At 44.4% G+C, this 24,841-nt stretch overlaps 2 protein-coding genes across 2 annotated transcripts; one reads left to right on the top strand and one right to left on the bottom strand.

The window, feature by feature from the left end:
* The first annotated feature begins 7,066 nt into the window (after nucleotides 1–7,066).
* On the top strand, nucleotides 7,067–21,411 carry LOC112886313 (formin-like protein 12). Its single transcript, XM_025952180.1, has 18 exons — nucleotides 7,067–7,409; nucleotides 8,317–9,014; nucleotides 9,087–9,308; nucleotides 9,392–13,101; nucleotides 13,307–13,430; nucleotides 14,146–14,217; nucleotides 15,080–15,178; nucleotides 15,296–15,337; nucleotides 15,506–15,586; nucleotides 15,671–15,721; nucleotides 15,812–15,893; nucleotides 18,101–18,195; nucleotides 18,972–19,043; nucleotides 19,121–19,237; nucleotides 19,401–19,469; nucleotides 19,556–19,622; nucleotides 20,466–20,795; nucleotides 20,886–21,411. The coding sequence occupies exons 2-17, from the start codon at nucleotides 8,346–8,348 to the stop codon at nucleotides 20,654–20,656; spliced, it is 5,763 nt and encodes a 1,920-aa protein (XP_025807965.1). The 5' UTR covers nucleotides 7,067–7,409; nucleotides 8,317–8,345; the 3' UTR covers nucleotides 20,657–20,795; nucleotides 20,886–21,411.
* Nucleotides 21,412–21,887: 476 nt separating this feature from the next.
* Nucleotides 21,888–24,162, bottom strand: LOC112886482. Its single transcript, XM_025952391.1, has one exon. The coding sequence runs from the start codon at nucleotides 23,144–23,146 to the stop codon at nucleotides 22,139–22,141; it is 1,008 nt and encodes a 335-aa protein (XP_025808176.1). The 5' UTR covers nucleotides 23,147–24,162; the 3' UTR covers nucleotides 21,888–22,138.
* Nucleotides 24,163–24,841: the final 679 nt, after the last annotated feature.

The raw sequence follows: 24,841 nt of genomic DNA, 5'->3' as shown, positions 1-24,841 counted from the left end.
TGTCGATGATGGTGCTGCGTTGCTTGTGCGTGGCTTGTGATGATGAATGGAGAGCGAGGAGAGGAGGTACTTATGCTCGCCGGCGAGAGACCAACGCAGGGCGCTCCGGCCATGTCGGGGCTGGATGCCTCGCATGCACAACTCTTAGTCGAGAACTAGTAAACGGAGTATTGTTGAAGTATGAGAGCGATGCCCCTTCAGTAAACTACACTTAGTACTAGTCAAGAACTAGTAAATGGAGTGTTACTTGAGCATGGAGAATTAGTAAACAGAGTGTTACTGGACTATGGGAGCGATGCCCTTTTAGTAAACTACACGTAGTATTAGTCGAGAACTAGTAAATAGAGTGTTACTGGAAGTGTGGGAGCGAAGCTCCTTCAATGTTGTCAGCGTTGACCTGTGGACATGGCATCGCGACGTGATGGTGTAGTTGGCGCCTCCAGCTCCTTGGTGTCGGCCAGGCGGCTGTTGTGGCCACCTGAACCGTTGGCGATGCAGACCTAGGAGCTGAAAACGAAAGTTGTGCCCGTAAGTCTTTTTCTGAGTAGTTTTGCGGTATCCAAACCCCGAACTTATGAGTCAGGTGAGTCGTAGAAGCCACATCGAGTAATAATCCGCCCAGCCCCCGAGCCTGGGAGGCACACCGAGCGGTCTGGTAAGTTACCGTCGAAGCTTGATCTAAAAAAAGACAATGCAAACATTATGTAGTATAATGCAGAGATATCAAAATTTATTCGGCGTAGAAAATAAAATTGTTGCATCAAACTCTTGTTTAGGCTATTTAATCTCCCAAGTAGTTAGCCTATTACGTTTAAGCACTTGATCCCTAATAGCCGTAGCCCATAGCGCAGGGAGCATGGCCGCATGCACGCGTAGAAATATAGCGCACAGAAGAGTCAAGGTTTTATGGATTAAAGCATGTGCTACCCGGGTAGATTAGTGATCATTAAGAGAAGACAATGAATGTATAAATAAGTAGTCGATATTGCGATAAAAAGAATGCTTGTTGGCATAAAGTAGTCGGCGAGAGCGCATGTTGCAGCGCACATGTCCATAGGGTGTAGTTGCTGTGAGCCAGACACAACTCAGTGTACCAAGCACGTGAGCGGTGCCCTACGAACTTGATGTACCAAGCATGTGGGCTGTTAGTCAGCAAATCCTATAAGTAGCCGATCATGGTGTAGCCCTTGAGGGTAATTCTCATCAAAAGGCGTACCTAAAATAGTAGCCGATCCTGTGAAGAATAAGTCGGAAAAGGTGTAAGTAACTTAGCTTAATTCATGGATGATTGTCGATGAAGCCGCAGCGGTCGTCGATGGAGCCACGACGGTTTGTTGATGAAGCTGACTAGTTGGAGTTGATTCCGGCTAGTTGTTGATGGTGTGAAGCCCACTCCCGACTAGTTTTCTTGTCAAGACAAGTAGTCGGAGTAGTCGTCGGTGGGTCATCGAGAGTCCTCGCGGGGCGAGCATGAGTCAAGCCGAGTAGTTGAGGTCATTGATGTTGCGCGAGCTCGAGTAAAACCGGGTAGTCGAGGTCGACGGCGGCATGTCGACGTTGTAGCGCGAGCAAGAGTCGAGCCGATCACGAGTAGGAGCTAGGTTGGATCCGGGCTCGTCCTTGTGGTTTCCGATTAGATCGGAAAGTTGAATTTCGCCAAGATTATCGGTGAGGTTATCGATGTCGCGGCAGGATGCTGGAGCAGATGCCGTCAGCTCCTTAGTATCGGTAAGGTGGCTGTTGAAGCCACCACGACTGTTGGATGCACAACCAGGAGCCGAAGGTGAACGTCGTGCCCTCATCGAGCACAGCGCTGGTGAAGTTGAACGATGCCATCGAGTTTTCCAGTGAATCTTTGATGAGCACCCCTACTTGGCACGCCAGTGTTTTACCGCCAAGCCCACCGAGGATACCCTCAAGGTGGTGAGTTGTAGGTGAGGTGTGCCGAGATCAAGAACTCGAAGGTGTAAGGAACACAAAGTTTAGACAGGTTCGGACAGCCAAGAGCGTAATACTCTACGTTTGTGTGGTGGTTTGTATTACCTTAGGTGTGTATATGTTGAGGTGGTCCCTGTCCACCCTTATATAGTCTTGGAGGGATAGGGTTACATAGAAATCCTAGCAAGATACGAGGTCAGAGTTCCTACCCGAGTACTTTTTGAGTAGTTTCCTTCCCTTCCAACTAGTTCTACTACGGTACAAGTAGTTACAAGTACATTTGTAGGGTGTGGACCATGTCCTATTTCTTATCTTAGAAAATGTACACTACGTGCGCAGTCCTGTGGCCCCGGATTTGACACTGCCGGTCAGCAAAATGGGGAATGCCCGACCAAGAGTGGCCGACAGCGGATTGTCGACTGTATACCCTCGGCTATTACCTTTACCGGCAGTACAAGTTAATGCCCGATGGTTAGAAAACTGTAGGCCATTGTTAAGATTGTTATAGTAATTGTACTGTTACCATAACTGTGTACGAGTGTTATGGAGATGAAATTTCTCTCACATACTATGAAACTCCCCCTTCTCTCTCCTAATAATGATCCTACATTCTTACCATGTCAGCAAAATTGTTCAATGTCTATAAAACTCTTAATGAAACCTCCACTGTAAGGATGTAAGGGGGTACCCAGTAGTATTTTTTGTCAGCTAATTAATTATAATGGTATGCCACGCTAGTTCATTTTTTCTTCCAAATTATTTACACAGAATGCTATTGTAGTTCATTTTATTAATTTTTTAAATCAATCTGATAACCTAAAATATATATAACTTGCATATCGAGGCTGGCGTATAAGTCGACTGAGACGGCGACACTCACGACACCGATGCGAGCAGTAGTTGTGCCCTTTGCGGCTTTGCAATAATGCCTCGACCCGAGATTGAAGCGCACGCACCATTACCTTTTACTTTCTACCACGCTATGTACTTTTCCTTTTTCCAATTTAGTTTATTTTTTCTTAAGAAAAGTTTTTATTTTTGGATCATGACGAAAAGAATCTTTAAAATGGATCAACGGCACGGCGCCGTGACGTTGAGGAAAGAATTCTAAATGTAGATCCTCGGCACAGTATCATGAGGTTATGTTACGGCGCCGTGACAAGGATCCATTTTTAAGATTCTTTCCTCCATGATACAAATGTGAATTTTTTAAAAAAAGGTTAATAAACTGTTAAAATGAAACGTTGTATACCGTCACTACGCATGCGGGGGTACGTGCATGGGGATGGATGGACGTACGGTGCGTGAATGCGTGATAGCTAGAGTCGGTGCATGTAGGCTGCTATCGATCGAGACTCGAGATAGAGGAGGTGACTGATCGATCACGAGCTAGCGTGCATGCGTGTGCGGAGAGGCCAGCGGCAGCTTTGCGATTCGTGCCACGTGCACGCTTGTGTTTGTGTTTGCGTGTTTGCAGCTGTACGGGAACGACGGCCGGGTGTAGTCACATCGATCGGACGGCTGGGAACCTGATGATGTTCTGGCCAGCCGGCCGGTACGGTGGCTGCCCTCCAGATGTTCCGGTATCGGGGCCCCAACGCGACACACAACAGGCGGAGCGCGGCGACGACACGTGTCATCTCGATCGGAGAAATTCACTCGATCTGGAGTGCACGCAGCACGCACGCGCAGCAGGCAGCTTGTCATCCTCCAGATGGAGTTCGCACTGAAAGCAAGGCTTAGCCCCGCATCTTTTCAAACCCTTTGCCTTTGAAGGCCTCCTCCAATGATACGAGCTAAGCTAATGGTACAAGCTATCTACCTCCTCTAAGCACTCCAAGAGATAACCCTTCCAATAATCTGACTCTTAAAACATAGCTTATGATACAAATAATCCCACGCATCATCCTCACGTAATCTTAGAGTACGCGACTATCTCTGATCAATAGATAGCTCTTCCCTCTCTCCTATTAAAATATAAAAAATATTGTATGAGCTAGCTTATACGCAACCATTGAAGAAGACTTAAGGCCCCGTTTGTTTTTCCCCGGAACTTTAGTCACTATCGCATCGGATGTTTGGACACTAACTAGAAGTATTAAATATAGACTAATACAAAACCAATTGCATAATGAAGACTAATTCGCGAGACGAATCCATTAAGTGTAATTAGTCCATAATTTGGCAATGTTGTGCTACAGTAAATATATGCTAATGATGGATTAATTAGGTTTAATAGATTCATCTTGTGAATTAGTCTCCATTTATGCAATTAGATTTATAATTAGCTTATATTTAATTATTCAAATTAGTATCAAACATGTGATGTGATCCTCTAACACGCAGTAGTGATGGAGTAGTACGAATTTCAAGTTGTTTTTCTCTGCTGTCATGTTACCGCCAGCATGACTCCATTGTAAAGGAGTATCTCTAGAAAAAAGGGAAAGAGTTGAAAGGAGTTTTGTGTAATTGTTATAGTAGTTGCAGTACCATGTAATTTAATTTTTTATTTTTATTGTTTCATGTAATGATATATTGTACATTTTGGAAGTCTCGAGCTCCGAATATTTTCATCCTCATTTAACCAAATTTTAAGTATGTTTACCAATATTAATATTTGTAAGAAAATAAATAATGGCCAAAGTCGTATAGAACCGGACTAAAGTAACATTTACTTTGTATTCTTGAACAGAAGATAAATACTATATATGCTTCCCCTACCGCGTGCTTACGTCGTAATCCGATTGGTATGGTATCGTCGCCGGCCGGCTTGGAGAAGACAGAAGAGGCATGCAGCTCGCCGGCTCCCCACTCATTAGTCCACTAATCGCAAACTTAACTACTTCACTAATTAGATCTTGGCTGATTTGCATCACCTAACTTTAACTAATCTGGTTTTATCTTAGAATGAGCCCTCTTTTCTGTTTGCAAAAGCCTCAACCGTCTGATTCGCCATGATCTGCGTGTGCCCCCCCATTTGTACAAGAAACATAGTATTATATATGCTAAGTAACACCATTATTGTTAATTAGGATGTATATTATGTAGCACTGCATAGTTAGTGTGGTTGTTGGACTAAACTATTGTGAACTAGCTAGCTCGTGGCATCATGCTCTCGTGTAGTGTCGGTCGTTTTGCATGGCTATATCTGTTTTACTACATGAACTATGTTACATTTACTGGGTTGCCAGGGCCAACCATTTTAACTAGAAAAATAGTTCTGCATATAATCTCGTACATTTAATGGCTAGATATTATAACTCTATTTTAATAGAAAAAATAGTGGTCACAGTTACGACTTGATCAACAGTACAGGTGTCAAGTATTTATGAACGGACGTAGCAGTAATTTTAAAGTCCAGGCTACATTATGGTACTTATCAGATCTATGTAGTACATTTATTCCACAATAACTCTGGTTCCAAATATAATTTTATTTGGTTTTGTTCTAAAGCCGGTCTCAAGAATTAAATAACGTACCACATCAACAATTTTGCTGACTTGACAGTATCATTATCAGGAGAGATGATAGAGAGTTTTTATGAGATGAGAGAGGAGTTCCATCCCTATGAAATCCAACCGGTATAGTTATCAAGTTCTCAGTCTTGGTATCTGTGTGAAACTATGCACTGGGACTAACTTACGAGAAATTACGTAAATCTAACTATCAATACAAACAAAAAATCGTAGACATTCGCAACATAAGGCTGTCCTAACTTGATTCATCATTCATCATGAAAACTACTTTTTTAAAAAAAATATGTTACTATTTCTATTTGCAAAATATATCTTTATAGATATTATTAAAGTTGCAAATTGAGTTAAGATCATGTCATCAGTATCCTAATTAATGGACTTGTTTGGATTATTTTGAATTGGAGGATGTATTTCAACGACAAGTCAAATTCATGCTACAATTTTGTACTAGCTAACGTTCCAAGCGCGAAACTAATAAAGAAACCAGGGAACTGTTAAGGAATAGCTCATCGATGAACATTTATATCTTCGTGACATCTCCAAAAATTGACAGGCCAATTATTGGGACGAGACGTTTGAACAGCCGTACTGTTTTTTTAATTTTCTCTTTCAGACGTAATGGAAAACCCTTTTATTGGTGCGCAAGTACAGTCAATCATGAAAGGGAACGTGACGAGCTACTAGCCACCGATGGAGTGTGCTGTCGAATGCCCATCGTCACGTGCTGCGTCCATGCCGCGATGCACCGTCGTCTACGGCGCACCAACGTAGGGGATGGATGGATGCTAACGTGGTTGTTGCGTCTAGCGTGCACGTGTCGTCTCTGATCGAACACCTAAGCTACCTACAGTGTGGGCTCGTGGTATACGTGCCATGCAGCTCATGCAGTCAACTGTCCACGTGCACAAATTTTGTGTGTGTGTTTTCCCTGACGGTTAGCAAGTCGCGTGTGCGATTGTCCAGTCATGTTTGCTCTAGAGTCAACACCGTACTTATTTTCTTCACACTGATATTTTGGGCAGTTTTTTTTCCTCTGAAAAATCAAGAATTTTTTTCGAACTGGCCTTGGGGAGCCTTTTTGTTTTTTTGAAGATCAGGAGTTTCTTTCAATCTAGATTAGGCTCATTACGGTACGGCATGGATGTGGCCTGTAGTAAATCTGGGCCCAATCAATCATCTTGAATCAATCCCCAGCAAGAAGAGCTACGGCCCCAGCCCAACCCATCCGCACCGGGCCGGGCCTCTCCCTGAGGAAGAAGTGTAGCAGCCCACCATCCGAGCAAGCCAAGCCCATCAGGTGCGCGCAGCTTGGTGTTGGGCGCGGTGCAGGCGGGCGGGCGCGCGCCGGGTGCCGAGGGCAACGGTCACGTCGCGCCGCGGCCGCAGCCCGGAGCAATCCGTTGGCGCCGGACCCACATGTCATCCGCAGACATTCGCCCGTGTTTGTTTCGTGCGTGCCGCCTCCTGCCTTGCCTCCTCTTCTCCCCTCTGTCTTCCTCCCTCCCTCCTCCCTGGCTCCCTCCGCTTCCTTCTCCGCCACCTCAAACACCCAAAAAGAATTTTCGCAGCGCAAAAAAAACCAAGGGAAATTTTTTTTCCTCGGCGAGGGCGAAACCCTAGCTGGCCGGATTCCGCCGCGGCATTGCCTGCCCCTCCCGCGATTCGCGACGGAGCTCGGCGGGCGGGTGGCGCGCCCGATCGCCGGCGTGCGTGGTAGCGGGCGCGGGCGCGGGCGTTGGGTCGGTAGCGGGCAGCACCGGGCCCGATCGCTGGCGCCGCCACGGACAGGCTGGTTGGCCGCGGGCAAACGCGCGGTCGGCTGGTCCCGGGCCTCGCGGAGCAAGTGGGCCCGCGGGCAGGCCGCCGGAGACGGCGGCGGCGGTGGTGGTGGCGACGGCGACGGCGGCCGGAAACGGAAGGGGATCGCCCTCTTCCGGAGGCTCTTCTACCGGAAGCCTCCGGATCGGCTCCTCGAGATCGCCGACCGCGTCTATGGTACGGTAACCACATTCATTCATTTCTCCTCTTGCAGAATTCAAAATCGGCGTGGGTCGAGCTCTGGACTCTGAACGTGGGGGATTTAGTGGAAATTTTGGGGACGTGGAATTGGTTGTCCTATTGATTTCAGCATTAGAAATGGAGCTGCTCAATTCGGGACTACATTGCTCGGACGAAATGTTGCCGGAAAAACAGCCATGCTGCCGTGGCCATATATGTTTCCAGGACATGTGCTGTGTACGTGACTATGCGCTGCATTAGCATGCTACGGTGCCTGGAAGGTTGAGCTTTATTGTTCTAGTTTCGCTTACCGTCATGCTTTTGAAAGGCATGGGTTTGCTACTTTGCTTAGGATGACCCTTATCAGTGCATTTGCTTTTGCTGAAACTAAAGCCAACAGTGTCCAGCACATGGTAAATTACGACATTGCGACCTGGTTACTCAATTAGGATAGGTTGCGATGATTCGTTGGCTATGTAGACCATTCTGCGCTAAATGGTTGTTACATTTCTAGTTCATAAATGTTACCTCGATGTTTGCATGTAATGAGTATATAAATGACAGCTCTTAAATATGCATCAGCCGTGGTGCCTCATCTAAATGTACTATGGTTTATATATATATATATATATATATATATATATATATATATATATATATATATATATATATATATATATATATATATATATATATATATATATATATGTCCCCTAGCTATCAGACCCCACATATCTTCTAGTCTATGCCTAATAGGATAACTCGTGCATTAGTGCTTTAAGAGCGCATGAACTGCTTCCATATTCAATTATTTTGGATTCCATCATGCTGCTAAAATGTTTGCGAACGTGCTCAAATTAGGTCTGACATGAATAGAAAATGATTGGCCTATTTGTGCTTGCAGTATTCGATTGTTGCTTCTTGACAGAAACCATGGATCAATACAAATACAAGAATTACCTGGACAGCATTATTTTGCAGCTCCATGAACAGTTTGCAGATTCTTCATTGATGGTACTCAACTTCAGAGATGAAGGAAAGGGTCTGGTTTCAGGCATTTTCTCCACATACGGTATTACAGTCAAAGACTACCCTTGCCAGTACCAAGGATGCCCATTACTTCCTTTGGAAATCATTCTCCACTTTCTAAGACTGAGCCAGAGGTGGCTTATGGTTGAAGGCCAGCAAAACATTCTGCTAATGCACTGTGAGAAAGGTGCATGGCCGGTGTTGGCTTTTATGCTTGCAGGTCTTCTTCTGTATAGGAAACAATATAACGGGGAGCAACAAACTCTAGATATGGTGTACAAGCAAGCACCAAAGGAGCTTCTTCAGATGTTAACCACATTGAATCCACAACCATCTCATCTTCGGTATCTTGGGTACATATGCAGAATGGATGATGAGTTGGGTTGGCCCACGCAGCCTATTCCTTTCACACTGGATTGTGTAATCCTTAGAAAAGTACCAAATTTTGATGGAGTAGGTGGTTGTCGGCCTGTAGTTCGAGTACATGGGCAGGATATTCTAACAATTGACAGAAATCACAGAAGCGTTTCACCAGCATCGAAGGCCAAGAAGCATGTTAGGCGTTACAGACAGGTACCATCAAGCACAGTTCTTATCTAAATGGTTCTGCTATTTATTCAAGTTACTCGTTAACTATTGTTGCAGGCAGACAATGTGCCAGTGAAGTTAAATGTTGGGTCTTACGTCCAAGGTGATGTTGTCCTTGAATGCCTTCACGTGGGTGATGGCCCAGAAGATGAAAAGTTAATGTTCAGGGTGATGTTCAATACCTTTTTTATCCAATCTCACATTTTACTGTTGACCTTTGAAGACATCGATATCTCATGGGATGCCGATCACAAGTTCACAAAGAACTTCAAAGCAGAGGTAGGCTATGATTTCTCATGCATGCATGTGGTAATTCGTTACCAAATATATCAATGTTAATTGTAAGTGCATGCCTGAACCAGGTACTCTTTTCAGAGTTTGATGCTGAGTCTGATGCGTCCACTGAAGTAGCACATGATGATGATGATATCGATGTTGCCTCTGCTGATGAGTTCTTTGAAGCGGAAGAAATCTTCAGTAATGCTGATTCCCAAGAAGGACATAAGGATGCTGATACTCTTTCTGTAACCTCTACAGACTTTGGTCCAACTCCAAGAGCTGAACCTCGGAAAAACTCACCATTTACCAATTTTGAGCTAGATATTTGCATCAATGGATCGGGAGACAATAAAATTGATGAATTGGGTTTGTTGATAGAAACAACAAATGATGAAAAGACATGCACATCCAATGAAGCCAATACGATGCACAGCAACAAAACTGGAGTAGTGAAGTCAAGTTTGGCAGCTACAATAGATGGAGACAGAGATGATGCCATTTCATGTTGTTCTTCCAACAAAGAACATGGCTGTATGTTAGAGAACTGCAGTTCCAAGCATGACGAAAGTATGGGTTCCAATCAAGACTTGAGTCAGATTGATAATGTCTTAGTAAAGGAGGTGATTATATCAGAAACTAATAGTCCTAAGGACATACAGATGATCAAAGAGGTCATCATATCTGAAGTTACAACTCCCAAACTGGTGGTAGAGGGGAATACGATGGACACTGAATTAGGCGAGACAGTCCACAATCTAGAAAGTACTACAATGGAAGAAGCTGAGGATAAGCAACGACTTGATACTTTTCCCAAGGATGAGGAAGACAGTGGGGGAGATGAATATGCTGCTTATGACAATGGCCTAGTGATTGAACACGAAGAGAGCAGCAATGAACAAAAACTTCGTATCAGAGATGCAAATGTACAAGTGATTGGGCCCACAGATGAAAATAACAGGGTGGCACATCCATTATCAGGGAAATCACATCTGCAGAGCTCAAGCACTTCTTCAGAATCAAGTTCTGTCAAGAAACAAATCAAGCGGCTTCATGCTTGCGGGAGTAATGACACTGTAGAACAAACGGAGGGAATTGATGCATCATTTTCTAGCTCCCAGGGCCAATCTTCGAATATTTCTTCTGTGAACATTCCACCAGAAGGATCTATCATTGCCGTAACCCATGTTCCAACTTCTGTCAATGCAAAGAAAAAATATTTTGTTCCTTTGTCTACAAGTAGTCTTTTTGCTCAATCGTCTCCTAGGCGCAGTCTACTTCGTGCAGCATCCACAGATTTGTCCTTTTTATCTCCATTACAAAGAGAATCTAAGCAGAACTCTGTTGCTTCTACAAGTGGAAGGGATGATTCTGCTTCATCTTCTGTGCGTCCACCATCTTCACTCTATACACCCTTGGGATCATCATCCAAAATATCTCTAGTACATCCCCTTCTCCGACCAATAAGAACTGTTTCATCTCTACCTTCATCAACATTTGAAGCTTACATAGAGATGTCAATGTCGTCTTCAATATCGCCCAAACACCAAGAGCATGTTAAACCACATCCTCCCGCAGTACGACCACCTCGACCACTAAATTTTCCTTCTTCCAACAAATATGCCCCTCACTTCCCATGCCCGCCTCCACTGCCACCTCCACATGATTCTTGCACCCAAAGTGATTCAAGTGCCCCAATATCTGAACATGGACAAACAAGAGCTCATAGGTCTTGTTCCTCTAGTCATGATTGTAGACAAACTGTTCTTGACTTAGGTGATTCCTCAGTAACTTCACCTTCAAAAAGTAGTATAGATACAACAGAGTGCCTCTTAGGAGCCTCTAATTTGGTAGATGATGATGAAGTAGCAAGTAGACCCGATACACTAACTGGCATGGATGTCCCAACTACTAGTGAAGATGCAAAATCTTTGTTTCATTTGGAGCCCTGCAATGTGGAGATATCACAGAGTGAAACAATCAACGAAGTCTTGCCCACTATAGTTGATGATGGACGCATTTCAATTCAACCATCACCACAAAAATTATCTCAGCCTATACTTTTCTCTCCTCCACCACCGCCACCACCACCATCATGTCATACAACAATTGTAACATCTCCATGTTTATCTTTAACTTCACTTTCTCCAAGAAAACATTATGAAAATACACCTTCCCCACCCCCTCCTCCACCTTTTTCTAGAGAATCTTTTGTAGCTCCACCTCCACCTCCACTCCCTAATCGTCCATCTCCCCGTAGAAAACATATTACTCCACCTCCATCGCCTCCTCCACAATCACCTACAAGGCATATTATACCTCCACCTCCACCTCCACCACCACCTTTATGTTATATTGCACCTCCATCTCCGTGTTCATACCAACCTCATTTTCAGAAAGATGTAGCAATCCCACCTTCTCCTCTCTTAGAGGACCATGTAGTAGTTTCATCTCCACCTTTAACAAGGGTTGATAAAATTCCGCTACCACCACCACCACCACCACCTAGAGGGAGTGAAATTTTATCACCACCTTCTATTGAGAGTACAAAATCGCCACAGAAAGGTCCTCTTCTTAAAGTTATTAAACAAATTCCACCTCCACCTCCTCTCCCTAAAGAACAAAGAGGATCTCCACTGCCTATTCTTTGTGGAGGAATTATGGTCATTCCACCACCTCTACCTCCTGGAGGACATGGGGAAGCTCCACTAACAGCTCCCTCGAGAGAATTAAGGGGCATTCCACCACCACCACCCCTTACTGAAGGGCTAGGAGGAATTCCATTGCCAATTGGATTTCAAAGTGAAGATTTATCATTGCTCCAGCCTAAGGAACGATTGGAAGGTCCTTCACGATCGCCACCTCCACCGCCACCGCCACCACCACCATATTCCAATGGATATATAGGGGATCCACCACCGCTACCACCTTTAAGAGCATGCGGAGGTGCTCCACCACCACCGCCACATCCTGAAGAATATGCAGGGGTTCCACCACCCCCGCCATCTCCCGAAGGATATGCAGGGGCTCCTTCGCCACCCCCCGGAGGATATGTAGGGGCTCCACCACCACCACCACCGCCACCACCTCCCGGAGCATATGTAGGGGCTCCATCACCACCACCACCACCTCCTGGAGGATATGTAGGGGCTCCTCCTCCACCACCACCTCCAGGAGGGTATGCAGGGGCTCCACCAGCACCGCCACTTCCCAGAGGATATGTAGGGGCTCCACCACCCCCGCCACCTCCCGGAGGATATGTAGGGGCTCCACCACCGCCGCCACCTCCTGGAGGATACATTGGGGCTCCACCACCACCACCACCTCCTGGAGGATACGTTGGGGCTCCACCACCGCCGCCTCTACCTGGAGGCATTGGAGGAGTTCCTCCTCCCCCACCGCCTGTTGGAGGACTAGGAGGCACTCCACTGTCTCCACCACCTGCTGGATTTCGAGGTGGAGCTCCCCCTCCTCCTCCTCCCCCTGGAGGTCATGGAGGACCTCCACCTCCTCCTCCTAGAGGACATGGAGGAGTAGGTGGCCCTCCTCCTCCTCCTGGTGCACCTGCCCCTCCAATGCCTCCTGGAGTGCCTGGTGGGCCCCCTCCGCCTCCAGGTGGAAGAGGTATGCCTACTCCACCTGGTGGAAGAGGACATGGCCTTGCTCGGGCATTAGGCTCAACCTTACAAAGCGCAGCGCGAAGGTCATCTCTAAAACCACTACACTGGGTAAAAGTAACAAGGGCAATGCAAGGAAGTTTGTGGGCAGAGCTACAAAAGCAAGTGGATGCCAATAGGTACTATCAACTGACCAATCATTTGCTTGCCAAAAGATATAGTTTCTCTACTTTTCTCATATTTATTCTAGAAATTGCTCTGGTGATAAATGTCATATGAACTTTAACTGACATCCCATTTTTTTCAATGATCGTAGATTCTAGTAGCATTCAATGTATATGTCTCACCTCATTATTATGTTAACTGGTAACATGATTGATGCAGTCGTGCTGAATTTGATGTAAATGAACTGGAGTCTCTGTTTACCATTGCTCCAAAGACAAAAGCTGGCTCAAAATCAGAAGGACGTGGAAAATCTCTTGGATCTAAATCGGATAAAGTTCAACTGGTAACTTACTCAAAGATTAAGCATGCTAGACATGAAAACAATGGCCAATCTCGAGTTTATGTACTGCCTTTTTGTTAGTTATTAGTAGTTGCATGGGAGTTTATTTGCCTTTTATAAGATGGGTCCATACTGCATAGAAAGAATGCCATCTACTCTTCAGTCTGATGTATGTTAATTACCTTTGTAGCCAACCAGCATTAAATGATGTACAATATCGCATAATACACGTAAGGTTATGTTCGGACCCTAAAGTAAGACCACCTCCCCAAGTTACCCTCGGAGACCTGAGTCACAGAAAGGAGTGAATATGCAAAATTTAAAGAGCCTTTTTTTTCATGTACTAAACTGTTTTTTTATTTATTTTGGTGTACATGAGTCACTCTCAGAATATTGGAGAATGTCAATTATGATTAGTGATATTTTGTTCTGTTTAATCTTCTGTGCCCAGGGGCTTAATATGTATGAAAAATCTAATCTCCTAGCCATGAAATTGGGAAAAGAAAACATGCAATATTTCTGTATTTGCAGTCCATTTTAATATTTTATCTCAAAATATACTTTTGTTAGCACTAAAATGCTGTCACTAAAGTTAGTCCTTTTTTTTATTTCGCTCTGTGACAATAGAAGCCCTTTATGTGCTTCCATAAAAAAATCCTTTACTTGTGTTACTATTTTTTCCTCTAAAAGTGTGTTGGTGTCTTTGACTAATCCACAGATTGACCTAAGACGGGCCAATAACACAGAAATCATGTTGACAAAAATTAAAATGCCGCTCTCTGATATGATGGTAAGTATCTATTGACTAGCTATGTGCCTATGCCCCTTTTCATTTCTTGAGGATTATGTTACAAATCGAAGAGAAAACGCATAGATTTTTTGTAGTTTTTGAAGCATTTAGTTACATGCTATCAATTGCATGAGTTCGCTGTGAATAGTGAACATTCACCATGAGCACTTATTTCCCTTTCAATATCAATACAAGCATGAAACCTGGTTGTTATAGAAGACACACTGTAGTTTTCTTTAAACAGTTCAGTAAAAGTGAAAGCATTAAATAAATTTAGGGAATTTTTGTTTGTTTCACAAATTTCGCCATTGACTAGTGACAAGTGGGTCAAGTGGAAAAAAACAAAATAGCAGCATGTTTTGTGGCAAGAAAGGGAGTTCCTATCTATACTTCTAGACTTGTTGGATTGGTTCTCCAGCTCAGATAAGTGGATAAAATAACTGCGTTGGCTGTTGTGGCTGCACTTTTTCCCAATTGGTCTGCATATCCGTCTCGGACTGAAAATGCATTTTTGTATATGGTAGAGCTAGCATATGGCAGGTCATCACACTTACTACTTCGACCAGATTGTATCGCAATTTTGATACACACAATTTTACAATCTAGCAAAATTGTCTTGAAGTTATCAGCATATTTTGTCCAGAATTGTATTCTTGAAAAATATGTAGGTCCACAATCACCTGTTTTTGGTGAGCTTTACTCACATCGCAACTAAAGTTGCTTCACTGATAAGAATCATCTCCGTTTCATGGGAATTTACACAAAAACTAATCCCAAATTGTTGACTAACAGTCAAGTAAGGTTTCAAGTGCATGTGTTAACTGTAATGTATCTATATGTTTACTTTCTCTATTTATAACAGAGTGCTGCTCTAGCTTTGGATGATTCAGTTTTGGATGCTGATCAAATTGAAAATCTCATTAAATTTTGCCCAACAAAAGAGGAGATGGAGCTTCTAAAGGTTGTTTTTGAATTAATACTTAAACTTTCCATGTGTCCCTCATAAGCTTGAATCATTTTCTTCCCTGAATTTATTGCCCAAATAAGGTCAATTATTTTGCATATTTTTGTCCACCAGAACTACAGCGGGGACAAGGAAGCTCTTGGAAAGTGTGAGCATGTAAGCATCCATATTCTGTTTTATAGATATACTCCAATATAATTAACATGTTTATCTAAGTTTTCTTCTAAGGATACAAATGCATACTGGTGTATTGCATAATTATTACAAATCATAAGGTGCTTGTTCTCCTTCAATTTACCTTGCTGCCTTTTTTCCCCTGTGCAGTTCTTTCTAGAGTTAATGAAGGTGCCAAGGGTTGAATCTAAGCTCAGAATATTTGCTTTCAAGATTCAGTTTCAGTCACAGGTCATACATTGATAACTTTTTGGGATTTTGATTATTGAGTTGTTCATGGCTTTTCACTATCCAACTTTCTTCTTTTCCTCTTAGATTAGGGATGTTAGGAAGAATTTGCAGACTGTATCATCCGCTTGTGAGGAGGTAAGCATAACTCCTGAATTTTTATTTTTATTTTTTACATTTGGTATCCATGCTGGTCATGAGAGAACTCATCTCTGATATGCCAATCAGCTCAGAAGCTCTGAGAAGTTGAAGGTCATCATGAAGAATATTCTGTTAATTGGGAATACATTGAATCAAGGCACTCCAAGAGGTAATGGACTTCGGGTTGCTGATGTTGTGAATATCTTTGAAACTAATTCTCTGCATGTCTGTTCAGATGAAAAACATTGACGTTTCTGGGATAATTTCAACACACCCTGTTAGACAGTATTATCAGTTCTTTATTTTCTCCTGGAGCTGTGTGTCATTTCAATAATAGAGGAAAAAAATGATTGTTAGGTTACAGGACATAACTGCTACAGGATCGTACAAACTCCATGTCACTTACTGACTTACATGAAGGAGATGATCCACAGTTCCACACTTAAATACACCACCAAAACACTGAAACTACCCAGGGTAACACTGAGGTCCCTTTTTTTGAGGGAAATACTGGGAGGTCCTCCTGCAGCACACCACAAGGACCTTCCACTCGTCACTGCTTGCACCAACATGTTGAAGCCCTTGCGGATCCCTTGCTCTAGTCTTTTGAGTGCACCTCGCCACCAGCTAGAGGAGGAGTCTCCTTGTGGCATTACAGCCTTGATATTTACTTTCTAGAGGATGGAAAACCAAACCTCTTGAGACACCATGCATGAAATGAGGAGATGATGCATAGTTTCTTCTGATTGATCACACAAGGGGCACTCTGCCGGGTGAGGCAACCCCCTTTTCACCAATCTATCTGCCATCCCGCATCGATTCTAGAGGGCTAGCCATAAGAATACCTTGAATCACAGCAGTGCCCAGCACTTGCAAAGACTTTTCCACGTCATAAATCTTATGTACCTGATGTAGACAACCGCCAGACGTGCTAGTCTGGTATGCCATGTTCCAGCTGCCAAACATCCAGCATCTCCCAAAGCTCTAATTATCCCACCACTGCGCTGTTGATAGCGCCCCTCTGATATCAGATACCCACCATCGTCGATCAGCCAATGCTTCTTGTATCATTCTGTTGTTTAGAATTCTTTTAGGCACCGAAGAAACAAGATTAGGTGCTAGCTCCATGATAGTCCCTTAGCCATAACAAGTGCTGGACGCCTGGACGGCCTATCGGCTTGCTCGTCATGGCTTGGATCATCCCCCATGCTGCCCACTCTGTGATCAGGAAGCAGAAACAATCAATCACTTGTTGGGGACCTGTGTTTTTTCTTGTCAATTCTGGTTTGAGGTGCTGAAAAGATTTGATCATCAGATCCTTTCCCCTCAGCCTAATGATTCCTCTTTTGATTCATGGTGATCTAGAACCAGCGAGGTGGTGGCTGGTTAAGTTAGACAAGGGCTCAACTCTATCATCATCCTAGGATCATGGACTTTATGGACTCTCCGCAACTGCTGCTTCTTTGATGGCGCCTCACCCATGCTAGCTGATGCATTGAGCTGTATCTCTGAAGAGAAGAAGCTTTGGAGCTTGGCAGGGGGCCACAGGGATCTCTTACCTATTGGCCTTGACAAGGGAAGATGGTTAATCTAGCTGTGGTCGTGGTAGTTATGTTGTCCAAAGGCGCGTGTGTAACTCGTGAGACCATGAGGGGTTAGGGGGGCGTGTGTTTTGTACTTTAAGGGTTCTACCCTTTTCTCTTCTTAATTCAAAGATATGCAGATCTCCTGCGTTTTTCGAAGAAAAAAACAAGTCCCATAGCCAGCAATCCATCCAGAATTTAGTAGACACGCCATTACCCACTATCGTAAAAACAGCCATGGCAAACATTGCCTTCATGTTCGGATGCACCTGTATTTGCAAACCACTCATGATCAATACAGATCAGTTTATCCAACAATAAGCGACCCATCCAAAGGGCCCAGCCTAGTGTTTTTTTTTTCTGGAACGCGCAAGAGAACTGCGCATCAATATATTAAGAAGAAGGAGGGGAATAGATCCCCGAAGTGTTACAGATATGAAGGGTCTGCAACCCACCCTAAGGACAAGCTAAGGGGCTCTTACAAAAAGGATATTCATGACCACAAGAGGCTAGACCAGAACTCCTTAGTAGCTGGAGCTGCTTCTGCTTGGGCAAGGAGATGGGAAACTCCTCGAGCCCCTGCAATAGACCACTGCCTAGTGTTTTGAAAGACTGATATCGATAAATAAGTTATTACATAGATGGAATAATGGCAAATTAATTGGGGGCTAGATCATGTGTTAATATCAACTTATTGTATCTTTGGGCTCTGTTTGTCGCTAAATAATTTTAATTACCAATACCTTATATCAACTTTATTGAAGAAAGTAATATTCTTGCTATTTCATTGCAGGTCAGGCTGTTGGTTTTCGCTTGGACAGCCTCTTAAAACTTATAGAGACCCGTGCCACTAATGGTAGAATGACATTAATGCACTTTCTATGTAAGGTATGGAGATAATGCACTGTTCATATGGAATATTGGTAATATTGTATGTATGCATGTGTTAGGAACTGGGATGTAGATTTACACTCAAGTTCAAGTTGACGTGAATTTGGGTGCCTATTTTATTCTTAATATAAAGCCATCTAATTCCATCTAGATTGGTCTAGGTTTTTTTTAAAAAAATATGTATGCATTTGTTGGGCCATGTTACCTAAAAAAAGGCCATATTAATTTGTGATGCATCCTTGCTTGCGCCACTACATGCGCATCCTTCCTTCCCAAATTATTCTACTCTATTATTTGTCATGGATTAATACATGCACAAAGATGGCCTAGAGTAGTCAAGGTGATAGAGGCATTTTTGGCCTTGTAAACTTTGACGTGACACCTCATGGGTGTTGTTAGTTGGACGAAATTGAAGGTAGCAGCAAAAATAATAGACAGCAAGGACCATTGACAGCAAAAAATATATTTTACGATGGTAGCAAGAAGAACATGCATATAGAAGTGGAAAATGGACCTTGATATGCTTCATATTCTGAGTTAACTCTTTTCATATTTAAAGTTGATCTTTTGCATAAGCCTTGTCTAACCTAATATTTCTGGATTTTTATGGTCATTTGTACCTTTTCCAAGAAGTGTAGCATTGTAGCACCCTAAGGGATGGTAGCACTGGATATGTTCTCATTATGATGAGAACATATCCTGTCAATGCACTGCTTATTTTGCATCGATTGAATTTTCTTCAGAACTTAATGACTGGTTTAAATGTACTTCAGTCCCTTGCAGAGAAGTCACCAGAAGTAATGGATTTTCATGAAGATCTTGTCAGCTTGGAAGCTTCTTCAAAGGTAATTTGCTTCTCTGACTAGTATAGATAATCTATATTGATAAAATTTATTAAGTATTCTGGAATTTATGTAAACAGTTGCAACTGAAAGCATTGGCAGAAGAGCAGCAGGCAGTCGTAAAAGGGCTGGAGAAAGTTGAACTGGAACTAACTGCTTCAGAAAGTGATGGGCCGGTTTCTGATGTTTTCCGTAAGGTATATTCTCACCACCTTTTTGTGGTGTTTACAGTTCCTTCGCTGTTTGAAGTTTCTTGTGGCTAGTATATCTTAGTTTTGGTCACATCATTCTGCAGAGTCATAATGTTCCCTTGCAAGTTTGAGACTTTGTTTATTTATCCATTCTTTTGATGCCATGTAGACTTTAAAGGAGTTCATTGATTATTCTAGTGCTGATGTGCGCTCCCTATCAGCATTTTATTCTGAAGTAGTAAGTCATTCATCATCCTTCCTGCTTCCAGTATGAACACTGTGAGCTTTAAATTCGCCCCTTATTAACTTGTCCAGTACTTGCAGGGTAAAAGTGCAGATGCACTTGCCCTTTATTTTGGAGAAGACCCTGCAAAATTTCCTTTTGAGCAAGGTAATATTCATGCCAATTCATCCATGAAAATGGTTCACTGGAGGTGTTAAATTAGATTTTCTTTATTCCATTTTACCATTATGCTGGTAAAGCTGTGAATTTTTATCATTGACACATCTGGATCCAGTTTGAGGAACTAGAGTTTACGAATTTGGTTAGCCTGCACCTGCTTTCAGTTGTTTTGTGCATCAACTAGATTGACACTTGAAAAACTGAAGTCAGTGTTCTGGAAATTGCTTGATATTCGTTGGTAGTGTCCAAGCCAGCAGAAGGCGTGACATTGAATCCCGGTTGGATTATTTTCAATGATGTCGAAGCTACTATGACTTAGACCATTCTGTGGTGATTCAAATTTCTAACTTATTCCCAGTTCCTTCAATACGAAGTCATCCATTTCGCAGTGGCAAGGAACAAGCCTCTTTGCACATTTATGAACACTGGTTGGAACCATGATTTACATAATTATGTGATCTACTTCTTGAGTTCGTCTCGCTTCTGTGCCGCAACAGTGCAACACTACTGAAGCCTGATCTTCATTAGATCTGCAGTAGATTTTCTGGTCATTTTGCTTAAGCAAATTTCTCCATTTGAGACAGTCGATATGAAATGGCAAATAGATCTGTGTACTGCATCAGTTCCCTTTATGTGATTTTCTACTTGCTTTAGCTTTTGACCCATTTTTTCTTTTTCTTTTTTACAAATTCGTCTTACTCCTAACGGATCTATAAACACTGCAGTTGCTACAACTCTTACTCCTAACGGATCTATAAACACTGCAGTTGCTCCACTTTTTACATTTATATCTCTTACATCTTACTCCTAACGGATCTATAAACACTGCAGTTGCTACAACTCTTCTGACCTTTGTGGGATTGTTTCGGAAAGCTCATGATGAGAACCTCAAGCAGATTGAGGCTGAGAAGAAGAAAGCCCAGAAAGAGGCCGAAAAAGAAGCAAGCCAGGACAAAACTCCTGTAAAATCAAAAAATGGGAATGGGGACAAATCACCAAGATCACCATCAGCCTTCAAATAGTATGCGCCAAAAGTTTTATGGTCACCTTTCCTTCCTTGGGAAATGCCACCTCCGCAGGCCCGCACAGGTTTTCTCAGAAGCATCCGTGGTTACCCAAATGCATGAATTTCTTGTGGACAACTTATGGTTACAAGAAAAGGTAACAGATAGTCATTTATATTCTGTGTTCTGTTCTAACAGGTAAATCAGTATCGCCCTAACATATAGTCATTGCTCGTGTTTTCTACAGATACTTTTTCGGTTGAACATCCATGCCTGATCGCTCATGACACTGTACAAAGCTAACCCCGCACCAAATTAGGTTCTTCTGTACAGATTTCATACTAGAATTTTTTCCCCCCGTAATGTTTATACTAGCAGCAGGAGTAGGTCAGTGCTTGTAAACTAGGAAATAGGAGCGGAAGTAGTGATCAGGTCAGAAGCAATAGAAAAGGATTAGTGTTACCACAGGCAGATTCCTAACCAGCTGACGACGAGTGTATAGCCATATTCTTGACTTCTTGACAGATTATAGAGCAAAGTGTTTGTGGATGGCCCCCCACTTCCCCTGTCTTAATGGTCTGGAGATAGACTAAAACCAGGAGAAAATGCGAGCTTCAGTGTTTCACCTTGTGACTTTAGTGACAGAAAAAACTAAAAAAGGGTGACCCTGCTGCTGGTTTGACTTTGCATTATCCTCTTGTACCATCTTCTCTTCCCCCCTATGATCGCAGTTATGGTGTTTACGGCACTGTAATATCTGTTGTAAAAATAGAGAACAGCCCCATTGGTTGTATATAATGCTGGAACTCCATACATGAGGGCCATTTCAACATCAGGCAGTCTATTTCTGTTTAGAATCTGAATGAAAAGTGAAATCTGACTGATGTGTGGTCCACCAGAGTGCAGGAGCATGTTTCGTATAGTCTGTACTGTGATAGATAATTCTCAAGAGATGCTAGTAGCACAAACATTGGTCATAACTCATAAGCTTTTGGAGCTGTCAGTGTCTATATGAGGAACAGTCCCATATCGTGTCCCTTTTAGGTCTCGTTTGGTTTCCACTGACTAAAACAAAGTGACTAAAATGACTAAAAATATTTTAGTCCCATTAGCTCCCAAAGAGTAGCTAAAAGGAGCTAAAAGGAGGAGTTGAGAGGGCTTGCTCTTCATTTTAGTCATTTTGTTTGGAACCTTAATCACTTTTAGTTACTTTGCTTTTAGTCGATCAAACAGACCCTGAAGCACTGAATAATGCAAAATTCCGTGCTTTCAGTAGAAGGTACTTATTACCTTTTGTACAAGATAATAATGATTTATTTGACCTCAACCTGTCTGTTGCTCGCCAACAAACAAAAAAACATATGCAGAAATCTATCTTAATTCACTATATTTCTCTGGATCAGCTCTGTACCGTTTGATCTGATCCTGTGTGGCTATTTGTGAGATTTTCCGTTTCTTTTACACCTGACTGAAGCTGAGGCTGAGCTGAGACCTGAGAGTTCAAGCCTGGAGGTCACCCTTCTCCTCTGGCTCGAGCTCTCTGAGCTCGTCCGCTTCACTCCTCTTGCAGCTCCGGTAGAACATGCAGCTGACGATGATCTCGAGCACGACGCAGATCGCGTGGATGTAAGCGATCGAGAAGGCCTCGCCGGCGACCCCCGGCGCGAGCCTCCCGGCCCTCCGGCGCTGCGCGACGACGCGGAGCCCGAACAGCGCCTCGGCCGCCGCCATGCCGAGGTTGGTGGGCAGCGCCAGCGCCAGCGCCGTGGACACCCTGCCCCTGATCGCCACGCACGCCCTGAGCACCGCGGCGTGGCCCGCGCACCCGGGCTCCGTGGCGGCCACGATGACGGCGAGGTTGCAGACCACGGTGGCGACGCCGATGGCGAGCGAGTAGACGATGGCGCCCGCGGCGGAGAGCGCGAGCGTCCAGGGGTGGGAGGTGAGGCCGAGCAGGTCGGCGGCGCCGAAGGCGAGGAGCAGCAGCGAGAACACCGCGGCGTTGGCGGTGAGCATGAGGAAGGCGTTGAGGAGGTGCGTGGCGACGACGGCCGGGTACGCGCGGGCGACGGCGCCGCAGGGCGGGAGCGCGGCGAGCCGCCGCTGCCGCCGGGGCGGCGGCGCGCCGTCGTCCCGGAGCATGGCGGCGACGCAGGCCTTGGCGAGCAGAAGGAACGTGAGCGCGAACGGCAGCGTGGCCGCGAACGTGAAGACGGTCTGCGCGAGCTTGGCCTCGAGCAGCGCGAAGAAGGGCGACGGCGGGAACCCCGCGGCGGCGAACACGGACCGGAGCCGCGCCGCCGCCCCGCGCAGCATCCCCGACGACGGCGCCACCGCCTCAGACGCCAGCACGGCCGCCGAGAACGGCAGCGCCAGCAGCGCCGCCAAGGAGGTGAAGCAGTGGTACCCGCCGAAGAACGCCGACACCGCGGCGCGCATCACCCTCCCCGCCCGCCCCGCCGCCGCGCCATGGCCACGGCCGCCGCGCGCCATCCCCGCTCGCCTCATGCCGCAGCCTCAACCACTCCTCTCCTTCCTCGGCAAGCACGACGGACGGCGACGACAGAGGCAGCCAGCAATGCAACAGTAATGTACTTGCTCTCCCTCCGTCGCGCTCGCCTTTATGGCGGGGATCGCTTGGCTGCGCCGCGACCGATGGGTGGCCGGTCAGGAGCAGGGGAGGTCGATCGAATGGATGGCCGAGCCGAGCCGAGCGGACTGACCACCTACTGCTACTGATGACGGCACTGACCCGGTAACTGACTGCACGGGCGCGCGGGCGGAGGAGCACGGCCACGGCGAGACCTGGGCGGGCTTCTTATTACTTATATGGAGGAGGAGGAGGAGGAGCAGAGGCGGAGAAGAAGCAGCAAGCGATAGGAGAGGGGGAAGAAATACAAAATTTTGGCCTGAAATTCACCCCATCTCGGTAGCATCTACCAAACACTATTATATGGGTGTACGAGCAGGCCAGAAGAGACAGGACGAGGAGACGTTGCAGCAGGCATTGTAGGTGCCGTCGGTTACAAGGCGGCCGGGAGCTCTAGCTGGAAGCTGGTGTGAGGACGAAGAGGGGTTCTTCTTGCTTGGATCATATCCTACTCAAAGGAAGATACATATATGTACCTAAACGTGGTGCAGAGAAGATTGCAAGCTTTGAGACGTCGATAGCACGGCGACGGAGCCGGGCAGAGCTGGCTGGCAGAAGACGGTGAAGGCAGGGGTGCTGGTGATGGCAGAGTGGAGGGTGTGAGACTGTCACTGTCGTTGTTGGGTGAAATTAGGTTCACTGAAAGGCTGACCGACTGACAGTTAGGAAGATCGAAATGCATTGGTCAGTTTCGTCTAGATTGGTTTCCGTGGATTCGGGTTGCTTTCATCTTGCGTGTGCTTCACTTGGGATGGAAGTTACTTCAGAGTCATCTGGCACTACGTGCTGGGATTCTTTTGGAGGGGGTCGAACCCTATGGGCAGATGATGATTCAATGTAATTTTTTCTCAGAAAAAAGAAAATATATTGCAATTCCGGTGCCGTGCTAGCAATAAGTCCTAGTCGTGACAAAGAAAAATAAACTATACGATCTTCTCATGTTTCATGAAGTTTGTGCTATGTGAATTTCAAGAGAGTCGTTCCTTAGGTCATATTCTTTCTGAAGAAAAATAAAAGGAAACGAAAACATAGTCCTATTCTAGTGTCATATACTAGCACTAAGTCCTATCCTGACAAAAATTGATAATAGAAGAAATAATCTGCTCATAGTGGATCGTTGTGCACCTCTGTTTTTTTTAAAAGAACTCCCTATGGCGCCTTCAAAACACAACTTTGATGGTACTTTTTTGTTATATAAAATATCTAAAAAAACATAGCAAAAGTATAATTTTTTTCACTAAACTGCATTTTGAGACAAATCTACTCATATCATTTTCAAGCAATCAAACTTAACACCTGAAACATTAGTCAAAGTATCAAATGGCTGACTTAAGGTAGCCCAACATCAATTATTTGTGACTGGAGAGGGAGTAGTTTTACTTCATCTATATTGTTTGGACATGTACGGCACATTCACCAGACAGTGCACATTTCATTTCACTGCAAGAACTTTGACCGGCGATTATTTCATTAATGTAGTTTATGGGATATGAAATTGTAATCATAAGTATTTTTAATAGAAACCTAATGGTATCAATTTGTGTTGACCAAAT

The sequence above is a fragment of the Panicum hallii genome, chromosome 3, assembly GCF_002211085.1.
Source record: "Panicum hallii strain FIL2 chromosome 3, PHallii_v3.1, whole genome shotgun sequence".
NCBI classification, from domain to species: Eukaryota; Viridiplantae; Streptophyta; class Magnoliopsida; order Poales; family Poaceae; genus Panicum; species Panicum hallii.
The sequence above is the reverse complement of the archived record's forward strand: the minus strand, read 5'-3'. Positions and strand labels throughout refer to the sequence as shown.